This window comes from Myxine glutinosa (genome assembly GCF_964187855.1).
Source record: "Myxine glutinosa chromosome 12 unlocalized genomic scaffold, kmMyxGlut1.1 SUPER_12_unloc_2, whole genome shotgun sequence".
NCBI classification, from domain to species: domain Eukaryota; kingdom Metazoa; phylum Chordata; class Myxini; order Myxiniformes; family Myxinidae; genus Myxine; species Myxine glutinosa.
Genome location: NW_027616356.1, coordinates 257,227 through 283,179, shown reverse-complemented (window position 1 = coordinate 283,179; position 25,953 = coordinate 257,227). Strand labels below are relative to the sequence as shown.

At 51.2% G+C, this 25,953-nt stretch overlaps 2 protein-coding genes across 2 annotated transcripts in view; both read left to right on the top strand.

Annotated features, from left to right (window-relative positions):
• The window catches only part of LOC137437920 (uncharacterized), a 422,503-nt gene that overhangs the window by 301,562 nt on the left and 94,988 nt on the right, over positions 1 to 25,953 (top strand). The gene's annotated exons all lie outside the window — the stretch shown is intronic.
• The window catches only part of TCP1 (t-complex 1), a 35,038-nt gene continuing 24,021 nt past the window's right edge, over positions 14,937 to 25,953 (top strand). Inside the window, 5 exon segments of the mRNA XM_068132661.2 lie at positions 14,937 to 15,051; positions 17,334 to 17,419; positions 19,228 to 19,356; positions 20,776 to 20,873; positions 24,794 to 24,904. Of these exon segments, the coding sequence (XP_067988762.2) occupies positions 14,991 to 15,051; positions 17,334 to 17,419; positions 19,228 to 19,356; positions 20,776 to 20,873; positions 24,794 to 24,904 (485 nt within the window). The 5' untranslated portion in view covers positions 14,937 to 14,990.

Genomic DNA, 25,953 nt, shown 5'->3' with positions numbered 1-25,953 from the left:
ATTGTTTCCTGGCTCTCCTGACGGTGGACACACACTTGTTTCGGGCTTTGTGAAAGGAAATGAGATTTCCTCCCGTTGGATTTGCTTTCCAGGAGACGAAAGCAAGTTGTTTCAGGACAACAGCCTCACCACAAGATTCCGTGTACCATGGACGGGAGGAAGGGTATGACAACTGAAGACGAGATGGGATAAATCTGTGCATGAGAGAGAGCAATTTACTTTGAAAGAATTCCCAGGATGAGTTGATGTCAGAGGCGGTAGAGATGGGAGACCAGTCCAGATGATTGATGGCTGCTTGAAGACCGTGCCAGTTGGCCTGAGTGAAATGCCAGACTCGTCGACGCTGAGGAGGCTCTCTGAGAATGGTCAGAGAGATGTCCACTTTGACAAGCACATGATCAGATGAGCCGATTGGAGCAGAAGAAGAGCAGCAGACATTTTCAGGGAAGTTTGTCATAACCAAATCCAGAAGAGAAGATGCTCCGTTGACTGAGATCCGGGTCGGGAAATTGACAGATTGTGTCAGTCCCAGTGAGTCGCAGAAGTCCTTTGCTGAAGAGCCATGGCTGGTGAGAGAGGTACCCACACCCAGCCAACTGGCATGGTGACAATTGAAATCACCACATATGAGGAAGAGAGAGTTGGGATGGGTAGATAGAAGTTGGTCCATATTATCAGACAGCGAGCTATAGATGGAGTCATCGCTGTTTGGTGGACGGTACAACACACATATGAACAAAAGGTGGGAGCGAAGGGGAAGCCGTAGCCAAAGGTATTCCTGGGGGTGAGGTGGAGAGAGGGCAGTGGAGGGCGAGTGAGGAAGAGAGTTTTTTATAAAGATAGCAACCCCACCTCCAGGACGAGGCTCAGGTCTATCATACCGGAGGAGGGAGTAACCTGGGAGAGATACCAAGGCATCAGGCTTCGGACGCGCGGGCGAGAGTCGGTGCGGCCATCGCGGATCTCGAGGCTGATGCTGCTGCACACCTTGTGGATCCCGAGGCTGATGCCGATGCACACCTCATGGCCGCCGCCACGCCCCGCCCATCACCGCGGGGAAAACCGCCGGCTCCACCAGCCTGGCGGAGCCAGCCATGCTCCTCCAGCTCCACCACCTGGTGCCGGTTCCACACCAGGTTCGGCCACGAGGCTCGACAGTGTCATACGCCGTGCTCCTTCGACAGGTCGGGAAACGCCCGGGCCGGCGTTCGATAGTGGCAATGAGCGCCGGCCGTTCGAACAGCCTACTGTTCATAACGGACACCTTATCCGGGCGCCGTTACCTGTGCGACACGGGAGCGCAGGTGAGTGTCGTTCCTGCCGGTACGGCGGACAAGCACACCGCGGGCGGGGGCCCCGCGCTGCTTGCCGCGAACGGGACGCCCATCCGTACGTACGGAAAACGCTGCCTCTCTCTGCGGTTCGGAGGGCAGGTTTTCCGATGGTCGTTCGTCACCGCCGACGTGCCCATGGCATTGCTTGGCGTGGACTTCCTGTGCGCAAATGGGCTCCTGGTCGACGTAAAGCACAGACGTCTTGTCCAGGCCGAGACGTTCAGCTCGCTCGCTTGTGCGCTGCCCAGCTCGTCGAGCAGCTCACTGAGTGGCTCACCGAGCGGCTTGCCAAGCGGCTTGCCGAACGGTTCGGTTCCGGCCACGTTGATCTGTACGCTTCCGGCAGCGGACAAATTCATCCGCCTCCTCGCCAGCTTCCCGGCCCTCAAGCGGCCCACCTTCTCGGCGGGGGCCGTCAAGCACGGGGTGGCCCATCACATCCCCACCGTTGGGCCACCGGTCTACGCCCGGGCACGCCGCCTCGAGCCGACGAAGCTAGCGGTAGCAAAAGCGGCGTTCGCTACCCTGGAGCGACTTGGCATCGTTCGGCGCTCGGAGAGTGCTTGGGCATCGCCGCTGCACATCGTGCCGAAGCCCGGCGGGGGATGGCGACCGTGCGGGGACTATCGCCGTCTCAATGACGCCACCACCCCCGACCGCTACCCCGTCCCCCACATTCAGGACTTTTCCGCCCGTTTGGCGGGCATGTCCTTCTTCTCGAAGGTGGACCTCATAAGCGGCTACCATCAGGTCCCCGTCAGGCTGGAGGACATCCCAAAGACGGCGGTCATCACGCCATTCGGACTCTTCGAATTCCTGCGGATGCCCTTCGGTTTAAAGAATGCGGCTCAGGCGTTCCAGCAGCTGATGGACAGCGTCCTGCGCGACTTGGATTTTGTATACGTCTACCTGGACGATGTCCTCGTCGCCAGCGCGTCCCGCGAAGAGCACCTACACCACCTCCGCACGCTCTTCGAACGCCTGGGCCAGCATGGCCTGATTGTGAACCTCGCAAAGTGCCGGTTCGGCATCGCCGAAATCGATTTTTTGGGGCACCGCGTCACCAGGCACGGAGCCGTCCCCCTGCCGGCCAAGGTGGAGGCGGTGAAGGGGTTTCCGCGCCCCCGCACGATCAGGGTGCTGCAGGAGTTCCTGGGCATGGTGAACTTTTACCATCGGTTCCTGCCCCGTATCGCCCAGCTCCTGCGCCCCCTGCATGAAGCTCTCCGAGGTAAGCCTGGGCAAAGGTGACGTTACCTGGACCGAGCAGATGGACGCGGCGTTCACGGGCGCGAAGCTCGCCTTGGCTAACGCCACCATGCTCGCGCACCCGGTGCCCGATGCACCCATCGCCCTCATCACCGACGCCTCGGACTACGCGGTGGGCGCGGTGCACGAGCAATGGGTGCGTGGAGCTTGGCAACCGCTGGCGTTCTTTAGCCGGCAGCTTCGCCCGCCCGAACGCCGTTACAGTACCTTCCACCGCGAGTTGCTCGGGCTTCACTTGGCGGTCAGGCACTTCCGCCATCTGCACGAGGGCCGTGCGTTCACGGCCTTCGTCGACCACAAGCCGCTGGTCTTCGCGATGGGCAAGGTCACCGAGCCGTGGTCGGCCCGGCAGCAGCATCACCTCTCGGCCGTGTCCGAATACACGACGGACATCCGGCACGTCGCGGGGAAGGACAACCCGGTGGCGGATTGCCTTTCCCGGGCCGTCACCCACGCAGTCCACCTCGGCATTGACTATGCCCGGATGGCAGCGGACCAGGCCGCTGACCCCGACGTCCAGGCCTTGCGGACCGACGTCACGGGCCTCCGCGTCACCGAGGTGCTGTTCGACGGCGCGGGCGCGGCCCTCTTGTGCGACGTCTCCCTCGGGCGACCTCGCCCTATCGTGCCCGCGGGCTGGCAGCGCCAGGTGTTTGACGCCATCCACGGCCTGTCCCACCCGGGCACGAGGGCCTCCCAGAGGTTGATCGCCGACAAATTCGTATGGCATGGCCTCCGGAAGGCCGTCCGCGGCTGGGCCAGGACGTGCCTCGCGTGCCAGCGCGCCAAGGTGCACCGGCACACCCAGGCCCCATTGGCCCCGTTTAGGGTGCCGGAACGCCGGTTTGACCACGTCCACATGGACCTGGTGGGACCTCTGCCCCCCTCGTGGAGTTTCACCCACGTCCTCACCATGGTGGACCGCACCACCCGGTGGCCGGAGGCCGTGCCCTTGGCGTCGACGACGGCGGCGGACGTCGCGCAGGCGTTCATCGCCACCTGGGTCGCCCGGTTCGGTGCCCCTTCAGACATCTCGTCCGACCCCGGCCCCCAGTTCACCTCGGAGCTCTGGGGGGCGGTCGCGCGGGGGCTCGGGGTCCGGCTGCACCGAACCACGGCCTACCACCCCCAGGCTAACGGCCTGTGCGAACGATTCCACCGCTCATTGAAGGCCGCGCTCCGGGCCACCCTCCGCGACGGCGGCTGGGTCGACAGGCTCCCCTGGGTCCTGCTGGGCCTCCGGACGGCGCCCAAGGATGACCTGCGTGCATCCGCGGCGGAGTTGGTCTTCGGGCAACCGCTGCAGGTGCCGGGCGAGTTCCTCCCCGACTCCACGGCACCATGGTCCGTGGCACAGCAGCGCTCCGCTCTGCAGGAGACCGCCCAGAGGTTCGCCCCGGTGCCAACAGCACGCCACGGGCACCCACCGACGCACGTCGCCCCGGAGCTTTGCACGGCGGAGTACGTCTTCGTCCACCACGATGCCCACCGGACACCACTGCGGCCCCCGTACGACGGGCCTTTCCGCGTGCTGGAGACCGGGGTGAAGCACTTCACCCTGGACATCGGCGGTACTCCTGACCGCGTTTCTGTGGACCGCCTCAAGCCGGCCCACCTCGACGTGGACCATCAACCGCCAGTGGCCCGACCCCCGCGTCGGGGCCGCCCCCCTGCGGGCGGACCCCCGGCACCGCCCAGCCCCGCCACCACGCCGCCCCCCGGTCCTGCACCCATCCCAGGGGCAGCCGGAGGCATCCCAGATGGCATCCCTGCATCCCGGACGCCGCCAGTCGCCAGGGGGCGCTTCGGCCGGGTCATCCGTTTGCCCCGCAAACTGACCCTTCAGGTGCGCGGGGATTCTGGGGGGGGGGGGGGGGGGGCGCGTGTGGCGGACACGAAAGCACTGACGTGGTGACATCACCCCGCACACCAAGTGGGGGTGGGCCACGCCGGGGTGAGAGGCGTGGCCTCAGGATATACACGGGGCGCACAGCCCCGAGCAGCTCAGTGCTGCAGTTTGAGTGCTTTGAATAAAGACTCTTTTGTATGAACCGCGTTGTCCGCTTGCTCCTTTCGTAAGCCTTAGCGCGCGCAGCACCGCACTTCAATATCTCTTCTGAGGTTAAAAAAAAAAAAAAAACCCCCCAAAAAACAGTTTTAAAGCATTATACGTATTAAACGATAGATTTTATGAAACGGGGAAACCGAATACACACTTTGGTGGTTTTAAAATGACAGAATATGTCTTTATTAGAAAGAAAAAAAAAGAACCTTGACGACGACGCTGCTAACAAAATACACCGCTCTAACGCATAACCACGAGTTTAAACTACATTTACAACAAATATGAAAACTATTTTCATATCACAATGTTAAATATAGAATATATAGAAGATAATGTTAAAAAAAAGAGCCCCATCTTCCAATGGTAAACAATCCTTCAACAAAATTCCTGGATCCGGAATAATATCCTGAGCTTCACCAAAAACTAATCAATTCTTCCTTATCCCAAGGGCAATAATCCCACCAACTTTCATCCAAATCCGTTCAGAACTTTTCCAGATATCTTGTTCACAAACACACGAACACGCACACGCACACACACACACACACACACACACGATCGAATGCATTACTCCCTGGCGGGAGTAACGATGGCTGGGAATCGATCCTGCATGAGCAGCTTAAGGAGGGGAATCGCTCAGTTAGGGGAGCTAACTATAATGTCAACGCTACAAGGACCTCGTCAAAACCACTTTATATAAAATGCAATGTGGATCCTGGACCACTGGAGGCGACAGCTGCCAATCGTCCCTAGTGGTGCATCATTTGCCATCATGGAGTCCAACAGTTTGAAGAGAATCAACGTGAAGCCTGAGATGAACGATGAAGAAGACACCATGAGAGAGCCCTGCATCCCATGGACCACGACTTCTTCATATGGAACATCGGTGGAAGATGGTGCAAAGCTTGGATTGGTCTTCAGAGTCACCTAAGATATCATCGTCCCAGGCAGTGACTTTAAGCTCATCAAGCTTTAATTTGTGATTGGAATCACCGTCATCTTCTCTTCGAAGGACTTCCAAGAGTTTGCATGTCTTTTACTCAACTTGAGAAGCAAATGGGTTTTGGGTGACTCATTGTCATCCATCAGGCATACTTATTTTGATCCGTAAATATTAGAGGCGGATTAAAGTTGGGGAAAGTAAAACGTTCAAAAGAGCTCCTCTGCATATAATTTAAGGAATTTAAGGAATTAATTAGTTAAGTCAAATGTTTGGTAATGAAGACAGCCAATGAGTAGCTCCCTTGTGTTACATTCCCATAATGATCTTTTCACCCATTTATTTCTTCTGCTCTTTTTTTTGTATACAAAGTCGAGGCTTGTGTAAAAGCTGACACAGTAAACACAAAAACATAAACGGACACATAAAACATATAGTAAAGGAAGTGGGAGACAAGAGGGGGAGAGAGAGGGAAGCACACAAGTACAACAGTAGAGAACAAGGACATCGGGAGATCTGTGGATGGGAGAGGGCTAAGGAGGGGGAAGACACGGTGGACACTACTAGGATCTTCAGGAAAGAAGTTGGGAATTGAAAGAGGTGGATTTGGGGTGTATTAACGGGGGTAGAAAAGGTCAACGTTTTGGATGGGGAAGATAAAAGATGGTGGTGAGCAGCTGTTTTAAAGACCTGGAGGGAGGAATGGGATTGAAGAGAGTGTGGGAATTTGGTCCAGAGGCAGGAAGAAAGAGGAATGAAAGAGTGAAGGTGAGCAGAGAGTCTTGACTTTGGAAGTTTCACAAGAAGAGGGTTGCTGACAAGATCTTGTGTGTCCTGCAGGAATATTTGGGGGACAGAGCGCAGACAGACCTGGGGGAGCTGGGCCGGAGAGGAGTCGGTAGAATGCTTATAATCATTATAAGGGAAAACTAGAACGACACTGGTAGAGTACGCCAGTCTAAATAGTTTGTGCTTTGTATCCCACTGATGTCTTCAAACAAAGTCTAATCGGCTTGTTCTTTCACCTTCCCAACTCATCCACCAGGTTTTGTCATAATCTGTCCATAACGTTTTGAGATATTGTGCTTGTCATTATTGGACCCATCAATGGTGAAGAATCACTTGATAATTGAAAATTTCTTGGATCCGGAACTTCACCAGAAGTGAAACAAATTTGTCTTTCTCACACATTTAACCTGCCCACCAAGTTTTGGCCAAATGCGTCGAAACCGTATCATGTCATATACTGTAGCGGTTACCGCTGGATGTACATAATCGCCTTGCACCGGCCAGAACACGGCCAGACGCGCCTCTCCCGGGCATGCCCGGACTCACTGTTCCCGGGCACGCCCGAACCTCCCGGGCACGCCCGGTCTCGTCTTTCCCGGGCATGCCCGCTCTCGCCTTTCCAGGGCTCGCCCAGAGCGTCCGGGCATGCCCGCTATCGCCTTTCCAGGGCTCGCCCAGAGCGTCCGGGCATGCCCGCTATCGCCTTTCCAGGGATCGCCCAGAGCGTCCGGGCATGCCCGCTATCGCCTTCCAGTGCTCGCCCAGAGCGCCCGGGCATGCCCAGCCTCGACTTGCCAGGCCGCAGCCAAACACGCCCGGGCAGGTCCAGACTCGCCTTTCCAAGGCTCGCCCTTGATACCCGGGCATGCCCGGTATAGCTTTTGCCGGGCAAACTTCCCGACATAAATGTGTATATATATTGTTGCCCGAAAAACGGGCTTGTCAGAATACCTGAGCTGTTTTGTTTCAATAAAGCAACTCGGACGAATTCCGTCTTTGGTCGCGTCAATTCTTTCGACTCGCGTTGGAGCGCAGTTCCTTCATTGGTGACCTACCGACATGGATACGGCAGTGACGCTTAAACTGCCTACCTTCTGGGAGGCTCACGCGGCTGTTTGGTTCGCCCAGGCGGACTCCCAGTTCGCCCTGCGAGGCATCACCGCGGACGACACCCGCTTCCACCATGTTGTGGCGGCGCTCGGTTCCACCACCGCGGCCCGCGCCTTGAGCCTCCTCCAGCACCCGCCGGCTGCTGACAAATACGACGCGCTGAAGACGCTCCTCCTCGGTGCTTTCGCCCTCTCACCGGCAGCACGCGCACGGCGCCTGCTTGACCTGCCCGAGCTCGGCGACACGTGCCCGTCTGAGCGCATGGACTATATGCTCTCGTTGCTCGGCGAGCACTCTCCGGCATTCCTGTTCCGGGAGCTGTTCCTCCGTCAGCTGCCTAACCCGGTACGCCTCGCCCTGGCTGGCACGTTGATCACGGATTCCCGCGCCCTCGCCAGGGAAGCCGATAAGATCTCCTCGGCGGGCCAGCACATCGGCGCGGTTACCTGGAGCCCGCCGCCGTCCAAGACGACGCCCGAGCGCCCTGCGCGGTTGGAGACCGAACTGCCGGTGCAACTGGCGGCCGCCACGCCGCACCGCCCGCTTCCGACACGACGGCCGGGGCCTCCACCTGACCGGGCGTGGTGTTATTACCCCGCCAGGTTCGGACACAAGGCTCGGACGTGCCGGCCCCCGTGCACTTTCGGCAGGTCGGGAAACGGCCGGGCCGGCGTTCATTCCCAGCCATGAGCGCCGGCCACTCGGGCAACTTGCTGTTTATTCGGGACAAAGCGTCTGGACGGCGTTTCCTGTGCGACACCAGCGCCCAACTGAGCGTCATACCTGCCTCCGAGCAGGACAGGCTGGACGCAGTTTGCGGCCCCTCTTTGGTCGCTGCTAATGGCTCGGCCATACGCACTTTCGGCCCACGCGTCGTCACCCTCTGCTTCGGTAGCCAGCGCTTTCAATGGACTTTTGTTACCGCCAGCGTCCCCGTGGCTTTGCTGGGCGCCGACTTCCTCTGCGCGCACGGGCTGCTGGTCGACGTCAAACGACGTCGCCTTGTCCACGCCGAGACCTTCAGCTCCCTGGCGTGCACAATGAGCAGCTCCGCGCCGACCGAACTGGCGTGCGCCCTCCCGGCAACGAACGAGTTCGCTCGCCTGCTCATGGAATTCCCGGCCCTCACGCGGCCGACGTTTTCGGCCGTCGCGGTGCGGCACGGGATCGAGCACCACATACCCACTACGGGCCCGCCGGTCTACGCCAGGGCCCGCCGCCTCGACCCAGCCAAGCTCGCCGTGGCAAAGGCCGAATTCGACGCGTTGGAGCACCTCGGCATCGTGCGGCGCTCCGATAGCACGTGGGCCTCGCCACTGCACATCGTGCCAAAGCCGGGGGGTGGATGGCGCCCGTGTGGTGACTACCGCCATCTCAATGACGCTACCACCCCCGACAGGTACCCGATCCCGCATATTCAGGACTTTTCCGCCCGTTTGGCGGGACGGGTCATCTTTTCGAAAATTGACCTGATACGGGGCTACCACCAGGTACCTGTCCGGGCGGCCGACGTCCCGAAGACGGCCGTCATCACGCCGTTCGGCCTGTTCGAATTTTTGCGGATGCCGTTTGGCCTCAAGAACGCGGCCCAGGCGTTCCAGCGCTTGATGGACGGCGTGCTGCGCGACCTGCCGTTTCTTTTCGTCTATCTGGACGACATCCTCGTCGCCAGCACGCCCCGCGCCGAGCACCTCCTCCACCTCCGAACACTGTTCGGTCGCCTCAGCGAGCACGGCTTAATTGTCAACCCGGTCAAATGCCACTTCGGCGCGACGACCGTTGACTTTTTGGGCCACCGCATCACCAAGACCGGGGCCGTGCCGCTGGCGACCAAGGTCGAGGCCATCACCACGTTCCCGCGTCCCCGTTCCATCAAGGCCCTCCAAGAGTTCCTCGGCATGGTGAATTTTTATCACCGATTCGTGCCCCGCGCTGCTCAGCTCATGCGGCCCCTTTACGAGGCCCTCCGGGGCAAGCCGGCCAAGCATGACATTGTTTGGTCCGCGGCCATGGACGCGGCCTTCGCCAGTGCCAAACGGGCCCTCGCCGACGCAACGCTGCTGGCTCACCCGGTGCTCAACGCGCCCATCGCCCTCACTACGGACGCCTCCAACTACGCGGTGGGCGCCGTCCATGAGCAATGGGTGGACGGGGTTTGGCAGCCACTCGCTTTTTTCAGCCGGCAACTCCGGCCGAACGAGTTAAACTACAGCACGTTCGACCGCGAGCTGCTCGGGCTATTCCTGGCCGTTCGCCATTTCCGACACCTCCTGGAGGGCCGCCCGTTCACGGCTTTCGTCGACCACAAGCCGTTGGTCTACGCAATGGCTAAGGTCATGGAGCCGTGGTCGGCCCGCCAGCAGCGCCACCTCTCCGCCGTGTCGGAGTTCACCACGGACATCCAGCACGTCGCCGGCAAAGACAACGCCGTGGCCGACTGCCTTTCGCGGGCCAGCGCGAACGCGGTCCACCTCGGCGTGGACTTCACGCTCATGGCGGCCGACCAGACCACCGACGCCTCGGTGCAGGCACTCCGCGTGGCGGACACGGGCCTCCGCCTGGCCGACATCCCCTTCACGGGCACCGTCCTGCTCTGCGACGTCTCCCAGGGCCAGCCTCGCCCCATCGTGCCCGTTTCCTGGCAGCACCGCATCTTCGCCTCCATCCACGGCCTTTCTCACCCGGGCCGGAAAGCTTCTCAGAAGCTGGTGTCGGCGCGTTTCGTCTGGCACGGCCTTCGACGAAACATCCGCGACTGGGCCAACACCTGCACGGCCTGCCAGCGAGCCAAGGTCCACCGCCACACCCAGGCCCCGCTGGCACCTTTCGCCGTGCCTGAACGGCGTTTCGACCACGTCCACGTGGACCTGGTGGGTCCCCTGCCCCCCTCGCGGGGGTTCACCCACCTGCTCACCATGGTGGACAGGACCACCAGGTGGCCGGAGGCCGTGCCCCTCACCTCCACCACCACCGCCGACGTGGCACAGGCGTTCATCGCCACCTGGGTCGCGCGCTTCGGCGCACCAGCAGACATCTCGTCCGACCGCGGCCCACATTTCACGTCTGAGCTTTGGGGCGCGGTCGCCCGTTCGTTGGGGGTCACGCTGCACCGCACCACGGCCTACCACCCCCAAGCCAATGGGTTGTGCGAGCGGTTTCACCGCTCCATGAAGGCCGCACTCATGGCCGGCCTTCAGGACGACGGTTGCCTTCGCACGGCCCCCAAGGAAGACCTCCAGGCGTCAGCCACCGAGCTCGTCTACGGCCAGCCACTCCGCGTCCCGGGCGAATTCGTGCCTGACGCTACCAGTCCCTGGTCCGCCGCTCGCCAGCGCTCGGACCTCCAGGAGGCCGCCCGACGATTTGCCCCCGTGCCGACGTCCCGCCACGGTGGCCCCCAGTCCTACGTCCCCCCGGCGCTTCGCACAGCGGAGTACGTCTTTGTGCGTCATGACGCGCACCGGGGGCCACTACGGCCGCTGTACGACGGGCCCTTCCGGGTCCTGCGACGGGGCGACAAGTCTTTCATCGTCGACTTCGGCGGCCGGCCGGACCGGATTTCTGTGGACCGCCTCAAACCGGCGCACATGGACGTCGACCGACCACCACGGTTGGCCCTTCCTCCGCGGCGAGGCCGCCCCCCGTCCACAGTTCCCCCCGTTCGACCACCCACCACCACGTCAGACCCCTCCCCACGACCCTCCAGGGGTCGCTTCGGCCGGGTCATCCGGACCCCCCTTAAATTGACCCTGGCGGTGCAGGTCGATTCTGGAGGGGCGTGTGTAGCGGTTACCGCTGGATGTACATAATCGCCTTGCACCGGCCAGAACACGGCCAGACGCGCCTCTCCTGGGCATGCCCGGACTCACTGTTCCCGGGCACGCCCGAACCTCCCGGGCACGCCCGGTCTCGTCTTTCCCGGGCATGCCCGCTCTCGCCTTTCCAGGGCTCGCCCAGAGCGTCCGGGCATGCCCGCTATCGCCTTTCCAGGGCTCGCCCAGAGCGTCCGGGCATGCCCGCTATCGCCTTTCCAGGGCTCGCCCAGAGCGTCCGGGCATGCCCGCTATCGCCTTTCCAGGGCTCGCCCAGAGCGTCCGGGCATGCCCGCTATCGCCTTTCCAGTGCTCGCCCAGAGCGCCCGGGCATGCCCAGCCTCGACTTGCCAGGCCGCAGCCAAACACGCCCGGGCAGGTCCAGACTCGCCTTTCCAAGGCTCGCCCTTGATACCCGGGCATGCCCGGTATAGCTTTTGCCGGGCAAACTTCCCGACATAAATGTGTATATATATTGTTGCCCGAAAAACGGGCTTGTCAGAATACCTGAGCTGTTTTGTTTCAATAAAGCAACTCGGACGAATTCCGTCTTTGGTCGCGTCAATTCTTTCGACTCGCGTTGGAGCGCAGTTCCTTCAATACTGTATATGTTTTTGGCCCCATCTCTCCATGGTGAAAAATCACTTTGAATTTTTTTTCAATTCTAGGATCTGGATCCGGATCTCGATCTTCATTAAAATCAAATCAATTCGTCTGTGTCACATACGCTACATGTCCAGCAAATTTCATCCAAATCCGACTATGAGCTTTGGAGATATCCTGCTCACAGACAGACATGTCAGATGAAGATTTGGTCGCAAATGTGTGAGTCAATGATGTCACAGACCATAAGTAAAGTGCACATTTCACAAAGTAAGGAAAGATGCAAGAGATGGACAAAATGCTTGGATTATATCAATGCTTCATGGAAAAGCTGAAACTCACCAGCGTTTGTGATCGGTAACAGTTGTTGGGTAAAAGATCACGATGAATCTCTATGGTTTAACTTTTGTAAAAACATTGGCTTCTCAGTAAGATACAGACGTAGGTTTATATACTCGTAGAAGGGAGGCATGGAACACCTGTCAAAGCTGCTTACACCTTCAAGCTTCCCCCTAAGTCACAGCACAAATGCTTATAAAATGAGACAACTTAACACGCCGTGACAGGTTTAGCATCATCTTTAGTTATTGTTTGCATAATTCCAATATTTTTGGAATTACAGATGTATAAGAGGAAGTGTAGCAATCTGGCAAAAGGACACTATTCTATCCAATAGGGGAATCCTTTTCGATAGAAATTAGAGAAGTAAGAATAGTAAGGTAATTGGTTGTAGACTGCTTTGTAGAGCACCTGGTATGAGGGAAGATCATGATATAAGAGTTCATGAAGAATTCAGAAAGTTATGTGGTGAGGGAAAAGTACATATTGAGATTGGTGATTTATATTTGTCACAGATAGATTGGATCCGGGAACTGGGAAAGGGCAGAGAATATATAGGAAGGAGATGTAGTCCAGGATTGCTATTTAAACCAGTTTGTAGTAAAAGGCTCATTGAAATGGCTACGAAGAGGTCAGCGTTAACTGGGATGGACAACGAGTCATAATAAATGCCCAAGACCAAGGACGCCATACTATTGGCTTGAAGAAGATGGCAGGATTGAGACAATTGGACAGGTGTAGGTTCTGCAAGGTATAGAAAAAGAAAGTACGAGTCACCTCATATTGGGACGTAAAAAACTCATGTCAGAACAGCTGTACACCCAAAGGCACAACAATGTATGCAGAGTAATCCTCTGGCACAGTAGCAAAAACTTCACCATCCCAGTTTCAGAAAAGTCATGGAAGCATGAACCAAAAATGATAATTGAAAATGAGGATGTAGTGCCCCCATCGAGCGTGAACATCGAACACAAAGCATTGCGACCGGATAAAGTACTCAGATACAGAAAGGAAAATACGGCATTGCTAATCGAAGTGTCTGAAGTCTCATCGACTTTGGTCTAAATCAGGTGGAAATTAAGGAAATTAACAAGGAGGAACAAGGAGACAAGGAACTGAAAAATGCAGTCAAGAGTGGAAACTGAAGAGCACCGACATTGGGGCAGTGATAGTTGGAGCAATGGGAGTGATAAAGAAGAACCTCTTGAGATCATAAAAACCATACCAGCGAATATTACGACAAACGATCCATAATTGGAGGCCGTCCTGCGTTCAGTTGTTATGCTGAAAACAATCCTTGGAATAAAGAAATGAAAACAAAAACACTTCTTCACAACTTGGTCCATGAAACATGATCCTTTACCGAAATGGAGTTGGATACTTTGAGTTGTTGGAGGCCTCTATCCTATCTTCTGAAATCTGCTAATGTAGATTACAACCAATGGGAAAGTAATGTTAGATCACTGTTTTAAATATTGATCTGAAATATATTATTGTGCTGTCTCATTGGGGAGTTTTTGGTCTTCTTTTCTGGACCTTCAAGTGTCCGATGGAAGACAAGAAAGTGGATTCCATGACGGGTCGCCCGTTTGACGTCCACCTGCCTGTGTCCACAGCACACACACATTGATGAATCACCTTGCCTGTGAAACACTACACAAGGAAATTAGACGTAGGATGAGGCCATTCGTACCATCATGCCTGCACCACAACACCTATTATTATGAAACTTTACCACAACCTTCATCACCCATGATGTACGAAAGTTTGTTCACGACACTAAAAAAAATCTGCCCTTATAGGGGTCGGGCCGGGGGTCGGGCCATTAGCTCTTACACGAGCCTCGATCTCGTATTCAAAAAAAACCCCCCAAAAAACGTAATCACCCGTTATGTACCAATGTTTGTGTTTGTTCAAGGCATTAGAAAAATTGTTTTCCGATTTTCAACCGATGGACTTAAAATGTTAAGAGGATTTGCATATCTGGTCACTGAATTCAACCACCAAGTATTTTTGAAGGTCAACAGAGGCCAAAAGGTCAACATAGGCCAAATTTCTAAAATCCTCAATTTTCATCCGAGTAACTTAAAAATTGAAGACGATTTGCATATCAGGTGACAGAATTCAACCAATGATTTTTGAGGTCAAAAGGATGCTCTACTGAGCGACATCCTACTTTGTTTGCTTTTGCCAACTGTTGCTCTATGAATGATTTTTCATTTGTGTTTGGCCACTCACTTATACTTGCCTAGAGGTCACAATTTTAAACCGATCTTCATGAAACTCCACCAAATGGTAGAGTTTGTGGTCCGACAGAATCCTATTTATTTTTAGGTCAATGGTCAACATAGGCCAAAGGTCAACCACTATTATTTAAATTTCTAAAATCCTTAATTTTCATCCGATTGACTTGAAATTTGAATAGGATTTACATATCGGCGAACTGAATCCAACCACCAACTATTTTAAAAACAAACAAACACTAAAACCACGTCCTGGCGAGGGTCTGCAATCTCTCATGGCTTTCTTGGTTTTTCTTGCATATACATATATCCATATCCATGACTTCAAACGCATATTTCATCGACAAGGTGCGCATGCGCATTGTTGATCGCGGTAAAAAGCAGCTGCGCATGCGCATTGTTGATCGCGGTAAAAAGCAGCTGCGCATGCGCATTGGCGCATACATTGAGCGCCAGTCGCCAGACCAAACAGGAGCGTGTGGCAAAATGGCTGGTTTGAGCTTGATGGGTCAGCGAACCACGGGCGAGTCCGTGCGTTCACAGAATGGTGAGTTAGGCGCCGCTACGGAGTGTGTTGTTCTTGTACTCGATGGAATTTAACGATCGTGTGAGGGTTCTTCGAGGTTTCGTGTCTGAGTGAGGTGCCGCCGGTGTTGTGTGAATGGAGGCCTTTTGAGTTTTGTGATCGCGTTTTATGATCCTCCCTTTTGCTTTGTGTCGTTTCTCGAAATGTTTTTAGAAGACAATAAATTTTTTTTTTTAATGTGTGTAAATCGCCGATGTGACGTTGCCATTGAATTTGATCGGAACGTCAAACGGGCCCGTCTGGCGCGAGCAAACATGGCGGGCGCACGTGGGCGCGGGCGGCATATGCGGTATGGCGGCGGCATGGTCAGTGGTTGATAAATGGAAGAAGAAGAAGAAGAAGAAAATTGGGCTAAAATTTTTTTTTTCTGTATACGAAGTCCAGGCTCGTTGAAGAGCTTGAACACATAACCAGAATGAGAACATTTTCAGAGAATAGTTAATGCATGGATTGGTCTCCCTGGAAAGGTAGTGGCAGTGGAAACGGTATCGAATCGAGGTTTAAATTTATTGGAATTGGACATCGAGGGGGCACAAGGATATTGCTTATTGGCAGGACTTGTTGGTAGTTTGAGTATGGATGGGTGATTGTGACGTCTGCTAGAGCAGAGGTTCTCTTCAAGGGATGTTGTTGTCGTATGTTGTCGGATTTGTACATTCCTCACCCTTACACTTACAGCGAATTTCCCCACACCCCTAACAAAAAAAAAACAAAAAAATTCAATTTGTTAATACTGGTGATGTCCTTGACCCTGCCACACTTTCCCCATTCCCCCCATTAAATAGAGCTGCTCGGTTAATGGATTTATTTATTTATTTATCTAAGCAGGCATGATTGGTTGAATGGCCTCTCATTCAGCATCTTGTTTCCCTATTTGTAACACTAGAATATAAGACCCGTCGCTTCGCTGATGGGAATATCGATTTTGTAGATAGGGATAGAATCCGAGATCCCTCCGAGAAGCACCATGTCACATCAGTCCGCCAACCCTCACGCATGGAGAATACGGAACAGGGAAGAGGGAAATACTGGTTCTGTTTGAAAATGATTTTTTTTGTTTACCAGGTCGAGGCTTGTGGAAGATCGAGTACATTGAATGGAACAGGGCAACAGAGCAAAAGCAACAGTAGAGTGAGGGGGGAATGCCAACAGCAGGGTAGAAGGACAAAATAGAGGGAGACTTGGACAAATAATAGGTATGTGGAGGAATGAGGAGTATGGGAGGATGCATAAGATGGATACAGAAGGAAAAACTGGAAATTTGAAGGAGGAAGGCTTGAGGGTGTGGGGATGGGGTTAACGGGTGTAGATAATAATATTGTTTTGGATGGGGGGCTGATCTGAGATGGTGGTGAACAGCTGTCTTGAAGGCCTGGAGAGAAGAATGTGATTGAAGCAAATGTGGAATTTGGTTCCACGGGTGGGAAAAGAAAGAAACGATTGAATGGAGGTGAGCATTGATCATATAATTGGGTAATTTCACCAGAAGGGGGTTGATGATGGACCATGTGTGCCCTGTAGAAACCTGAAGGAGAGGGAGAAGGGTGGTGGCAAAGCACTGAAGGAGCAGAGGGTGCAAGACCAGAAAGTAGGTGGTGGAAGACAGAAACCACCGATCCACCTGTGATAGCGAAGTGACAGGCCCATAGACTCGGATTCGTCGCAGGACATTCCAATAATCTTGAAGGCCTTTGTTTCCATTGCGTCGATCTGAGTAAGGTGTGAGGCAGAGGCGCCAGCACAGAGGGGAGAGCAGTACTCCGTCAAGCTGCAGATGAAGGCCTTGTGGTAGGTGCATATGAGTTCATGTGTGCCAAGGAAGGACTTTGTACGATGGAGGATGTCCAGGCGGCAGCTGGCTTTGGAGACCAACTTTGAAATGTAGTTTGTGCAAGAAAGATCATGGCTGGTAGTGAGAGCAAGTAGTTTGAGTGACTGAACTTCCTGAAGCGCATTGTTAAGATAGTCAATGTCCAAGACCTTCTGTCTCATCACTGGGGGGGGGTGGGGGGGGGGGGTAAGATAGTAAATGGGGGGTGGGGTGGGGGGGGAGCTGCATTTTCTAGTGTGATTATAGCATTGTGTCAGTGGTTGATGGCACAGCCAAGTTCAGTCATTCTTAAATTCATGCAGTAATGCACCTTTAATATTTGCATGAACGTGCCACTTTTGGTTAAATACCTTGTACACGGGTTGCTATCATGTTGTGTGCCCTTCTCTTCACTTTCACTATGTGTTTGCAGTCATGGCCGCAGCCTCCATAGCAAACATCCTCAAGAGCTCGTTGGGTCCCGCAGGCTTGGACAAGATGCTGGTCGATGATATTGGGGTATGATTATGGGCAAGCCTTGTAGATTTTAGGGTTTTGTTGTGGACTTATTAAACTATTTGCTCATTCCTTTTTATTTTATTTTGCTCAAATTTGCTCAACTATTTGCACCTGGCTATGGTCTGTGATGATTGAATAATACCATCTTTCGGCTGATGTTTGATGAGATACATTTCCTGAGGCCAAACCTACACACTGGTGCTGTTCTCGAACTCTGCGATAAGTCTACGATATTTTTGAAAAAATTAATAACCGCTATGTGTACATATTGTTTGTGTACACATGCACAAAGCGGGTATTGCACGTGATAGGTTTGATGCGTACATGTTGTCGTATGATGGTTGCTGTTGCGTAGATATCTTCAGGTTTTAATATCACAATGGATTTCTGTTTTAATTTTGAGGGTATTAATTTGTGAATTTTATCAACAAGCACAGCGAGTTGGTAACCATGGACTTCACGTGTGTCAGGAAGTCACGAGACTTCCTATGTAGAGATGGCATGGGCACGCCATAGGCTTATTACAACACAAATCCTCAGGAAAAAAAAAAATCTACCAAGATATAAACCTATAAAATACCTACCACTCTACCAGTCATCTGTGGAAGATTTCACATTCACCTAGAACTGCACTCGGTGGAGCGCATACCTCTGCCAGACTGAACAGTTTGATTTGTATCCCACTGATAGGCCGACGCTGAATTCGGACCTGAAGCAAAATCGAATCGGCTTGTTCTTGTCACCTAACCAACTCGTCCACAACTTTTTTTAAATATCATGTTATTTATCGCTTTTCACCTGATCTCTCAATGGTGAAGAAGGCTTAGCCTGGTGTTGGCTTAGCTGTCAGGATGCTGGCTTGGGATCCTAGGATCCTGGGTTCGAATCCCGGTCGATCGCTGAATTAACGCCAGGGGGGTTGACTCAGCCTGTCGTCCTTCCGAGGTCGGCAAATTGAGTACCAGCTTGCTGGGATGAATGATCACGGTGTGTACCCCGATTTAGAATAGGTACACCGTATCCCTGTGCATCGTAAGAGCGTGACCAAGGGTTGGCGTCAGGAAGGGCATCCGGCCATAAAAACATTGCCTCAAACAGGGAACCATGATTGTCATAGGGCCCGCAAGGCTAACTCCTGCTCTAGCGGGGAAAATGGCCTTAAAACGATCATTCATAATCATTCATTCTCAATGGTGAAGAATCGCTTAAAAATTAAATAATCCTTTCATCCGAATCCATCTTGAAATCTTCACCAAAATCGAATCGAATCGTCCTTGTCACACACCCAATATATCCATAAAGTTTCGTCCAAATCCGTCCATAACTTTTTGAAAGATCCTGCTATAAATCGTTTTTTGCCCCATCTCCCAATGGTGAAGAATCGCTTAGAAAATTAGACCAGCTGGATCCGGATCTTCACAAAAATCTAATCATTTTGTCCGTGTCGCATACCCGACCTTTCTGCCAAAATTTTTCCAAATCTGTGTACAACTTTTTGAGATATCTTGTTAACAAGTAGACAGACAAGCAGACAGACAAGCAAGCAAGCAGACAGACAAGCAAGCAGACAGACAAGCAAGCCGACAGACAAGCAAGCAAGCAGACAGACAAGCAAGCAGACAGACAGACGGGTGAAAACATAATCTCTGCACACCTTCGGTGGCAGAGGTAAAAAAAACATTTCTGCTTTGATACGCAAACTGGAGTCGCTGGTAATGAGGGTGCAGGACGGATGCAGTGTGCTTTTTCTCCGGGCGGTGTGCTTTTTCTCAGCGCGCACTGATTGTACATGGCATTCCCTTTTTTAGGAGGTGACTGTGAGCAATGATGGTGCCACGATCCTCGGTCTCCTGTCTGTGCAGCACCCCGCCGCCAAGCTGCTATGCGAGTTAGCAGATCTGCAAGACAAGGAGGTCGGAGATGGAACGACCTCCGTGGTGAGTTCTGTAAATACCAGAGTTGCAGGTTGGGTTTGTCTTGCCGCTTGAAGGAAGAAAAAGCTTTTGCTAGACTGGCTGATTAATGGGGTTGGAGGTTGGGGGGGGGATTTTGTGATGATTACAGTTAATGTTGATTATGAACTAACCATTGGATTATTAATCATCTTTTTAAAAATTACTAGTATTTTTCTACAGGGTTTAAGTCAATGGAAGAGTTATAACATAATACGTGCACACAAACACCTTTGTCACAAATACGTGCAAACACCTTGTGTGAACGGGAAACCAGCAAACCCCTCATTGCCCGTAGGAATAGAATCCACACTCGTGACGCAAAGCTTTCTACATTTAACACCGAGCCACTTATTGTATTAATTGGCTATGACATGTTACGTATTACCTCCCCAAACTCCGGTTACGGTGCCCCTCAGAGTCTTGGGCATGAACACGGCAGAAAGATGTTATTTTGAGTGTCCCAATAAACCATGGTAAAACCACACCAATGTAATTGTATTAAGAAATCTCACATACACAATAATAACACTCTTAAAGAAAGTACAACGAAAATGTCACTTGCATCAAATGAACAATACCTCTGATGGTACCATCATTCCCCAATGCTCTCAAAGCAACAAACTCACGATACGCCAAATGTGAGTGGAATGTAACATTCCCCAAAGTCAGTGCACGGATCCCCACACTGGTTGAAGTCGTGCAGGACGAGAGAACAGGCAGGTATCGGCATGGCGGCAGACGAGGAGTTACGAGGTGAGAGGTCGATATGGGGATTGAGCCGATATGGAAGCCAACGGCGATCAACACAATGTCGTCGATATGGGAATCCCAACGACAAAACAAGATGCACCAAGCGGACAGCCTCTTCGAGGACAAAATGGTGAATCGGCCTATAATGGAGGCTTTTCCTCCAACAACGACTCACACTTGTTGATTAAAACCTGAGATGTAGGTTCAATTGCAATCGCAATATGTGACGATGTCGCGGGCAATACCTCCCCCGGGAAGCCTCAACTCATTCGCGACAAATATAAAAAAAAGTCCGCTCGCAGCCTCTATGTGACACAGCTGTCTCCTGATCTCTCTTCTCCCGGTTTCTTTGCCGTGTTTTCCTTTTTCCTTCACTAACATTTATTTTTACCTTTTACTGGAGTCATCTCAATTTCACACAAAAATCTTAACAATATTACCTGCAACAAAAAATATTCCACAAGTATATAATAACAAAGGCGGAAGTGATGGATCCATAACGCATGTTACTTGTGGTGTTGTGCCATGGTCCAACTTGCTGAAATGCTGAAACTGATGAGCTGAACTCTGAATCCCATGATTTTTTGTACATTGCCTGTGAGTGCCGTGCGTATCAAGTTCCACTATTTCATGCTGTTGTGTATTTTGCAGGTAATTCTGGCAGCAGAGTTGTTGAAAAATGCTGATGAGCTGGTAAAACAGAAGATCCATCCAACTTCTATCATTGCTGGCTACCGTCTTGCCTGCAGGTAGGTCAACTACCCTGAGGAAGTGATGCCCTCTGGGATGGCCGAGCACTTGTATTAGAACTGCAGGTGTGTGAATGTGAGTGAAACCCTTCTTTTACACGGTTTCGACTTTACACATGCAACTTTCTGTATACTGTTGTATTTTTATGTGGATCCAGGGTCTTTTACCTGGTATTTTCCCCTTTGTTGGTTGGTATTATTTTTCTTCCGCCGAGGTGTTGTGTGCACATAGAGGAGGTGCAGAGATGGTAACTGAGACGCACACAGTTTTTATTTATTTTTTATTATTATTATTATTATTATTATTATTATTATTTAGAAGGCTCCATGCACAGACTATGTCGTCCTCATCGAGGCCAGGCCAAATAAAGGAGCTGCATTGATAGAAAAGTAAAGGAGAGAATTGTCTAAGTTTTTGAGAAAGCAGAGAATCTGCTTTTTGAAAAGGGGAAGATCATAAGTGTTTGGAAAGACATGTGAAGGTAAAGAGTTCCAGAGTTTGGCAGTGGAGGGGAAGAAACAAACATAACGGCCCACCCTTGAGTTGCCAATGGCCACACAATAATCATGAGATGTAGTGGCTTGTCGAGTAATCCGTGGTCTCGCCAATGGCGGAGGTATACAGGCAGCAAGTTATTGGGAGCAAAAACCGAAGTAATATCTGTAGAAAAGAGAGAGCCAACTTTGCGACGTAATTTGAGCGGGTCAAGTTTTGAGGTCTGATTGGGAGAGTTGATAAGTCGAATTACTTTTAATTCAATTCTGTCCAGTAAGTATGTGTAACTAGAACCTCCCCAGATGTGAGAGCAGTACTCTATACAAGGATGAATCAATCCTTCATATAGTTGAAGGAACTGTTGAGAGGAGAAGAATCTTCGACATCTCAACAGGACTCCCTGTTTCTTCGAGGCAGATTTAGCTATTTGTGTAATGTGTGGATTCCAGGATAGATTTTGAAGTTAGGGTAATACCTAGTAGGTTTATTGTATCACATGGTGTAATTGTGGAACTTTCAAAGGAGATTGGAGAGATGAGAGGAGTTTTAGAGAGAGAGAGAGAGAGAGAGAGAGATGGGAAGAAATTGAGTTTTAGAAGCATTAAACTTAACCTGGTTACATTTGCCCCACTGGGAAATCTTGTCCAAATCTGAATTTAAAGAGGTGGTTGTAATAAAACGAGATGCAGATCGATTGAGGGAAGATGGGGCAGATGGGAAAAACATGGAGGAATGCAACGTTGAGTCAGCATATGAGTGCATTTGGTTATTTGTAGAAGAAAGAAGGTCATTGATAAAAAGAAGGAAGAGTGTTGGAGACAGAACAGAACCCTGAGGAACACTGCTGTTGATGGGGAAGGAGGGAGATGTTGAGCCATGGACAATTACAGAGATAGAGCGGTCAGAGAGAAAGCTCGATATGAGAGAGCAGAGTGAAGGAGGAAAGCCGAAAGAGGGAAGCTTGGATATCAGACCCCGATGCCAAACTCTGTCAAAGGCTTTTGAGATATCAAGGCCTACAACAAAGGATTCCCCAAAATCTCTCAGAGAAGAGGCCCAGACATTCGTAATGTAAGAAAGGATATCACGGGTAGATCTTGCCTTGCGAAAGCCATATTGATGGTCAGATAGAAGACTGTGGGATGTGTGGAAGTATGTACTATACTGTACCACTGCCCATCCGTGTAATCGAAATCAATGCCTTTATTTAGGTAATTAATGCCCTTTGTGATTTTATAGCCACACCATAAAAAAAAAGTAAAACCTGTTTTTAGTCAAAACGTCAAGGAAGAGAAGGTTCTGCATAAGCTTAGTCGGGGCAAGAGTGCGCAACATCACTGGGATGACATTTTGACTTTAACGACTCCAGTATCTGCCAAATAAAGAACTGTGCAAAAAAACACAAGGGGTAGTGAATGATCTGGTTTCACACTGCACACTAGGGTGACTCCCGTAACTGCTTCAGCACATGATGTGTGAGTTTATAGGCGAGAGGACTGAGCCTGAAACCTAAACCTCCTTTTTTGCAGAGGCCCTTGGTCTTATTTTATGCGGATTTGGGTTACGTGGGGTTTCCTGGAACGCACACGCACAAAACACACGCACATGCCATGATTTGCTGCCTTTCTCTCACGTGAGACGACTGCGGGCTGCATCAAATATGTCGGTTTCAAAGGAAGTGAAAACTGACCTGAAAATGGCACCTCTGATAAAACGAGGTACCTTGTATCATGTCTGACACGCGTTTGTAACGCGGCCTGGTTCTGCAGCTTGGTGGGACTTGTAGACCTCTTGCTGCCAGGTGGGAAGGCCAGAGCTTTATTGTGCTCCCTTCTTGCAAAGGTCTGACCATTGAGGATGAGAGAGAGACCGAGGTTTGTGGGATGAAGGACCGCGCCAAATACAACGGCTTTGATGGGAATGAGAACTGAGCCGTGCAGGGCAGCTTTGGTGAGGCAGATGGCTGTGCACGTGGCACCCGGAGTTGTGCAGATCATTTGCGACACGGCCTGGCCTTGCGGCTTGTTGGGTTTTGCCGACCCAATCATGCCGAGAATGATAACCTGAGCTTTGGCGATTCCCTTTTTGCCACGTTCTGCCTGCATGGGTCCGGGCTTCGTGGGATTCAGGACTGTGCTGAATACAACCGCGCCGAATACAACTGCTTCAATGGCAGTGAGAACCAAGCCTGGGGCGGCAGCTTTGGTGGGACCATGGAGCTCCCGTAGTTGTGCCGATCGACATGCGTTTGGGACGCGGCCTGGCGACCTGGCCTTGCCTTACTCGGTTTTGATGGCTCTGTCCCTTCAGAGGATGATATCGAGAGGGAAGAGACTGAGACCGGGCCTACCCCAGAGGCCATATTTTTCAACACACCACAACACGCACACACCTTTTATTTCTCACCAAATATAATTCCAATTACAGGGAATATCTAAACATTTGTGGAAAATATGAAGTTATTTTTTCACATAGTCTCTGTCAACTGAAATACACTTTAATGAGCACATCAATCCGACTGTTTTCCGGTGTCATTGTGGTTGCAGGTTGACCACTTTGAGGCTTGTCGCTGATATGAATTTCCTCATTCTTGAAACACTTTGCCCAACATCTAATGGTGCTTACATCGATAGTAGAGTTGCGGTGCAAATATTTTAAACGCCTGTGAATATCTGCTGGAAGAACCTCTTACTGCAGTAAGAAATCCAATACCTTCTCTGCTTTGCGCACACATGTAGTGGTGCAGCCATTTTGAAAGCGTGGTGTGATGCCATGTGACTGATCACAGTGCCGCACAACTGAAAATGGGAGGGAGATCCAGATCCAAACCTTCCATTTTGATTGTGCGTAGCTTTCCTACGGATGCTTTGGTTACGAACTGAAAAAAAAAAATCAGTTTCTTTTTGCATGTCTGTATTCAATTTTGTTTATAATCGGCAGTTTTTTTTCTTCTTCTCCCTCGGTGTGAATGTGGACCAATATATTGAACTATTTGTGAGGTTAAGAGAAAGTGGATCCAATCAACCAGCCAAGCTCACATCTTTGAAGAATTAGCCCTCAGGGCATTGGAAACTTCTGTCGAAGTTGCTTGAGAATATCAATGTTTCACTACGACACAATAAAATAAATAACATGGGAATCATAATGACACAGAGACCACGAACACTAACCTATTTGTGGACAATGGAAAAATGAACACCAATAATAAAGCTTATATCCCACTGTCATGAGCTCTACAGTCAGATGGGAATGTCAAACAGGAAACCCAAAATAATTCCTGCTCTGAGTATGAAGTTTATTTTATTTTGAATTTATTTTTTCTTTCCTCACAATTTGTGGGGAGTAATGAGGGGCAAGTCTCATCGGTGTTATTTATGTATTGATTGTGATGTGGTCCTTCTCCCACCCTTGGTCTATTCCTCAGAGAAGCTTTGCGTTTCATGCAAGAGAGCCTGACGGTGAGCTCTGATAGCTTGGGTCAGGACGGTGTTATGGCCGTGGCACGCACTGCGATCGCTTCCAAGCTCATCTCCACGTATCCTTCAGGATGGGGGTGGGGGGTGGGGGGGGGTTCAAGTACCCTGTAGTGATAGTCAGCTTCAATATGTCAATAAATTATATTTCGTTCAAAATCATGGTAGATTAGCAAACCTATACATTTTTGGAAAGGTTATAGCATAAGGAAACTAAAAATCAATGTTTACATTTGGAGAGATACCTGTATGGCGGCCATTTTGGATTTTCAAAATGGCCACTGTAAAATACATATTTTATTCTATTTCTGCCTCTAATTACCCTAAAAACTTTAAAAAATATACTAAACCTATATTTTCAGGGACAAGGAATCCAATGAAAGTATAAAATTAGTGCTATGGGGAATGGTAAGACACGAATCAAAGGTTTTGAATTGCAAAATACTGTCTTTATATTCGTGATAAGTTGCATAATCAAATACATGTTATCATTTTGTACAGGCAGTTAATAACATCAAAATGTGTCACAATAATTCATATCACCAAACACACAGGCAGTCAGCAAAATCATATATCACATGCAGTCAGCATAACTTCACATCTACACAGGCAGTCAATGGCATCAAACATACACGATTACAGAATATGCCATTTAGAGTTCGTCATCACTGTCCTGTGTGTCGTATCCGACAATATAGTCCGCATAGTTTTCACAGTCCGTTCCACACAAGCAAAGGTTGGTCAAATTGATTGGCAAGTCGAATGGTCGATCGAATCGAATTCGATAAATCGAATCGAATCGAATGGTCGAATGGTGGATCGAAGCGATTGGTCGAATGGTCGAATTGGTCGAATGGAATTGGTCGAATTGGTCGAATCGAATTGGTCGGAATTGGCAAATGTAAACATTGATTTTCAGTCTTTCCATGTAATAACGTTTCCAAAAATGTATAGGTTTGCTAATCTACCATGATTTTGAATGAAAAAACAGAGTGAACCTGACTATGATGGTGATTTCCAAAAAAGGTTTCGCATCATAATGTTGTGCTTGTGATTTTTACCTCTGCCACCGAAGGTGAACGGAGGTTTTGTTTTCACTCGTCTGTTTGTC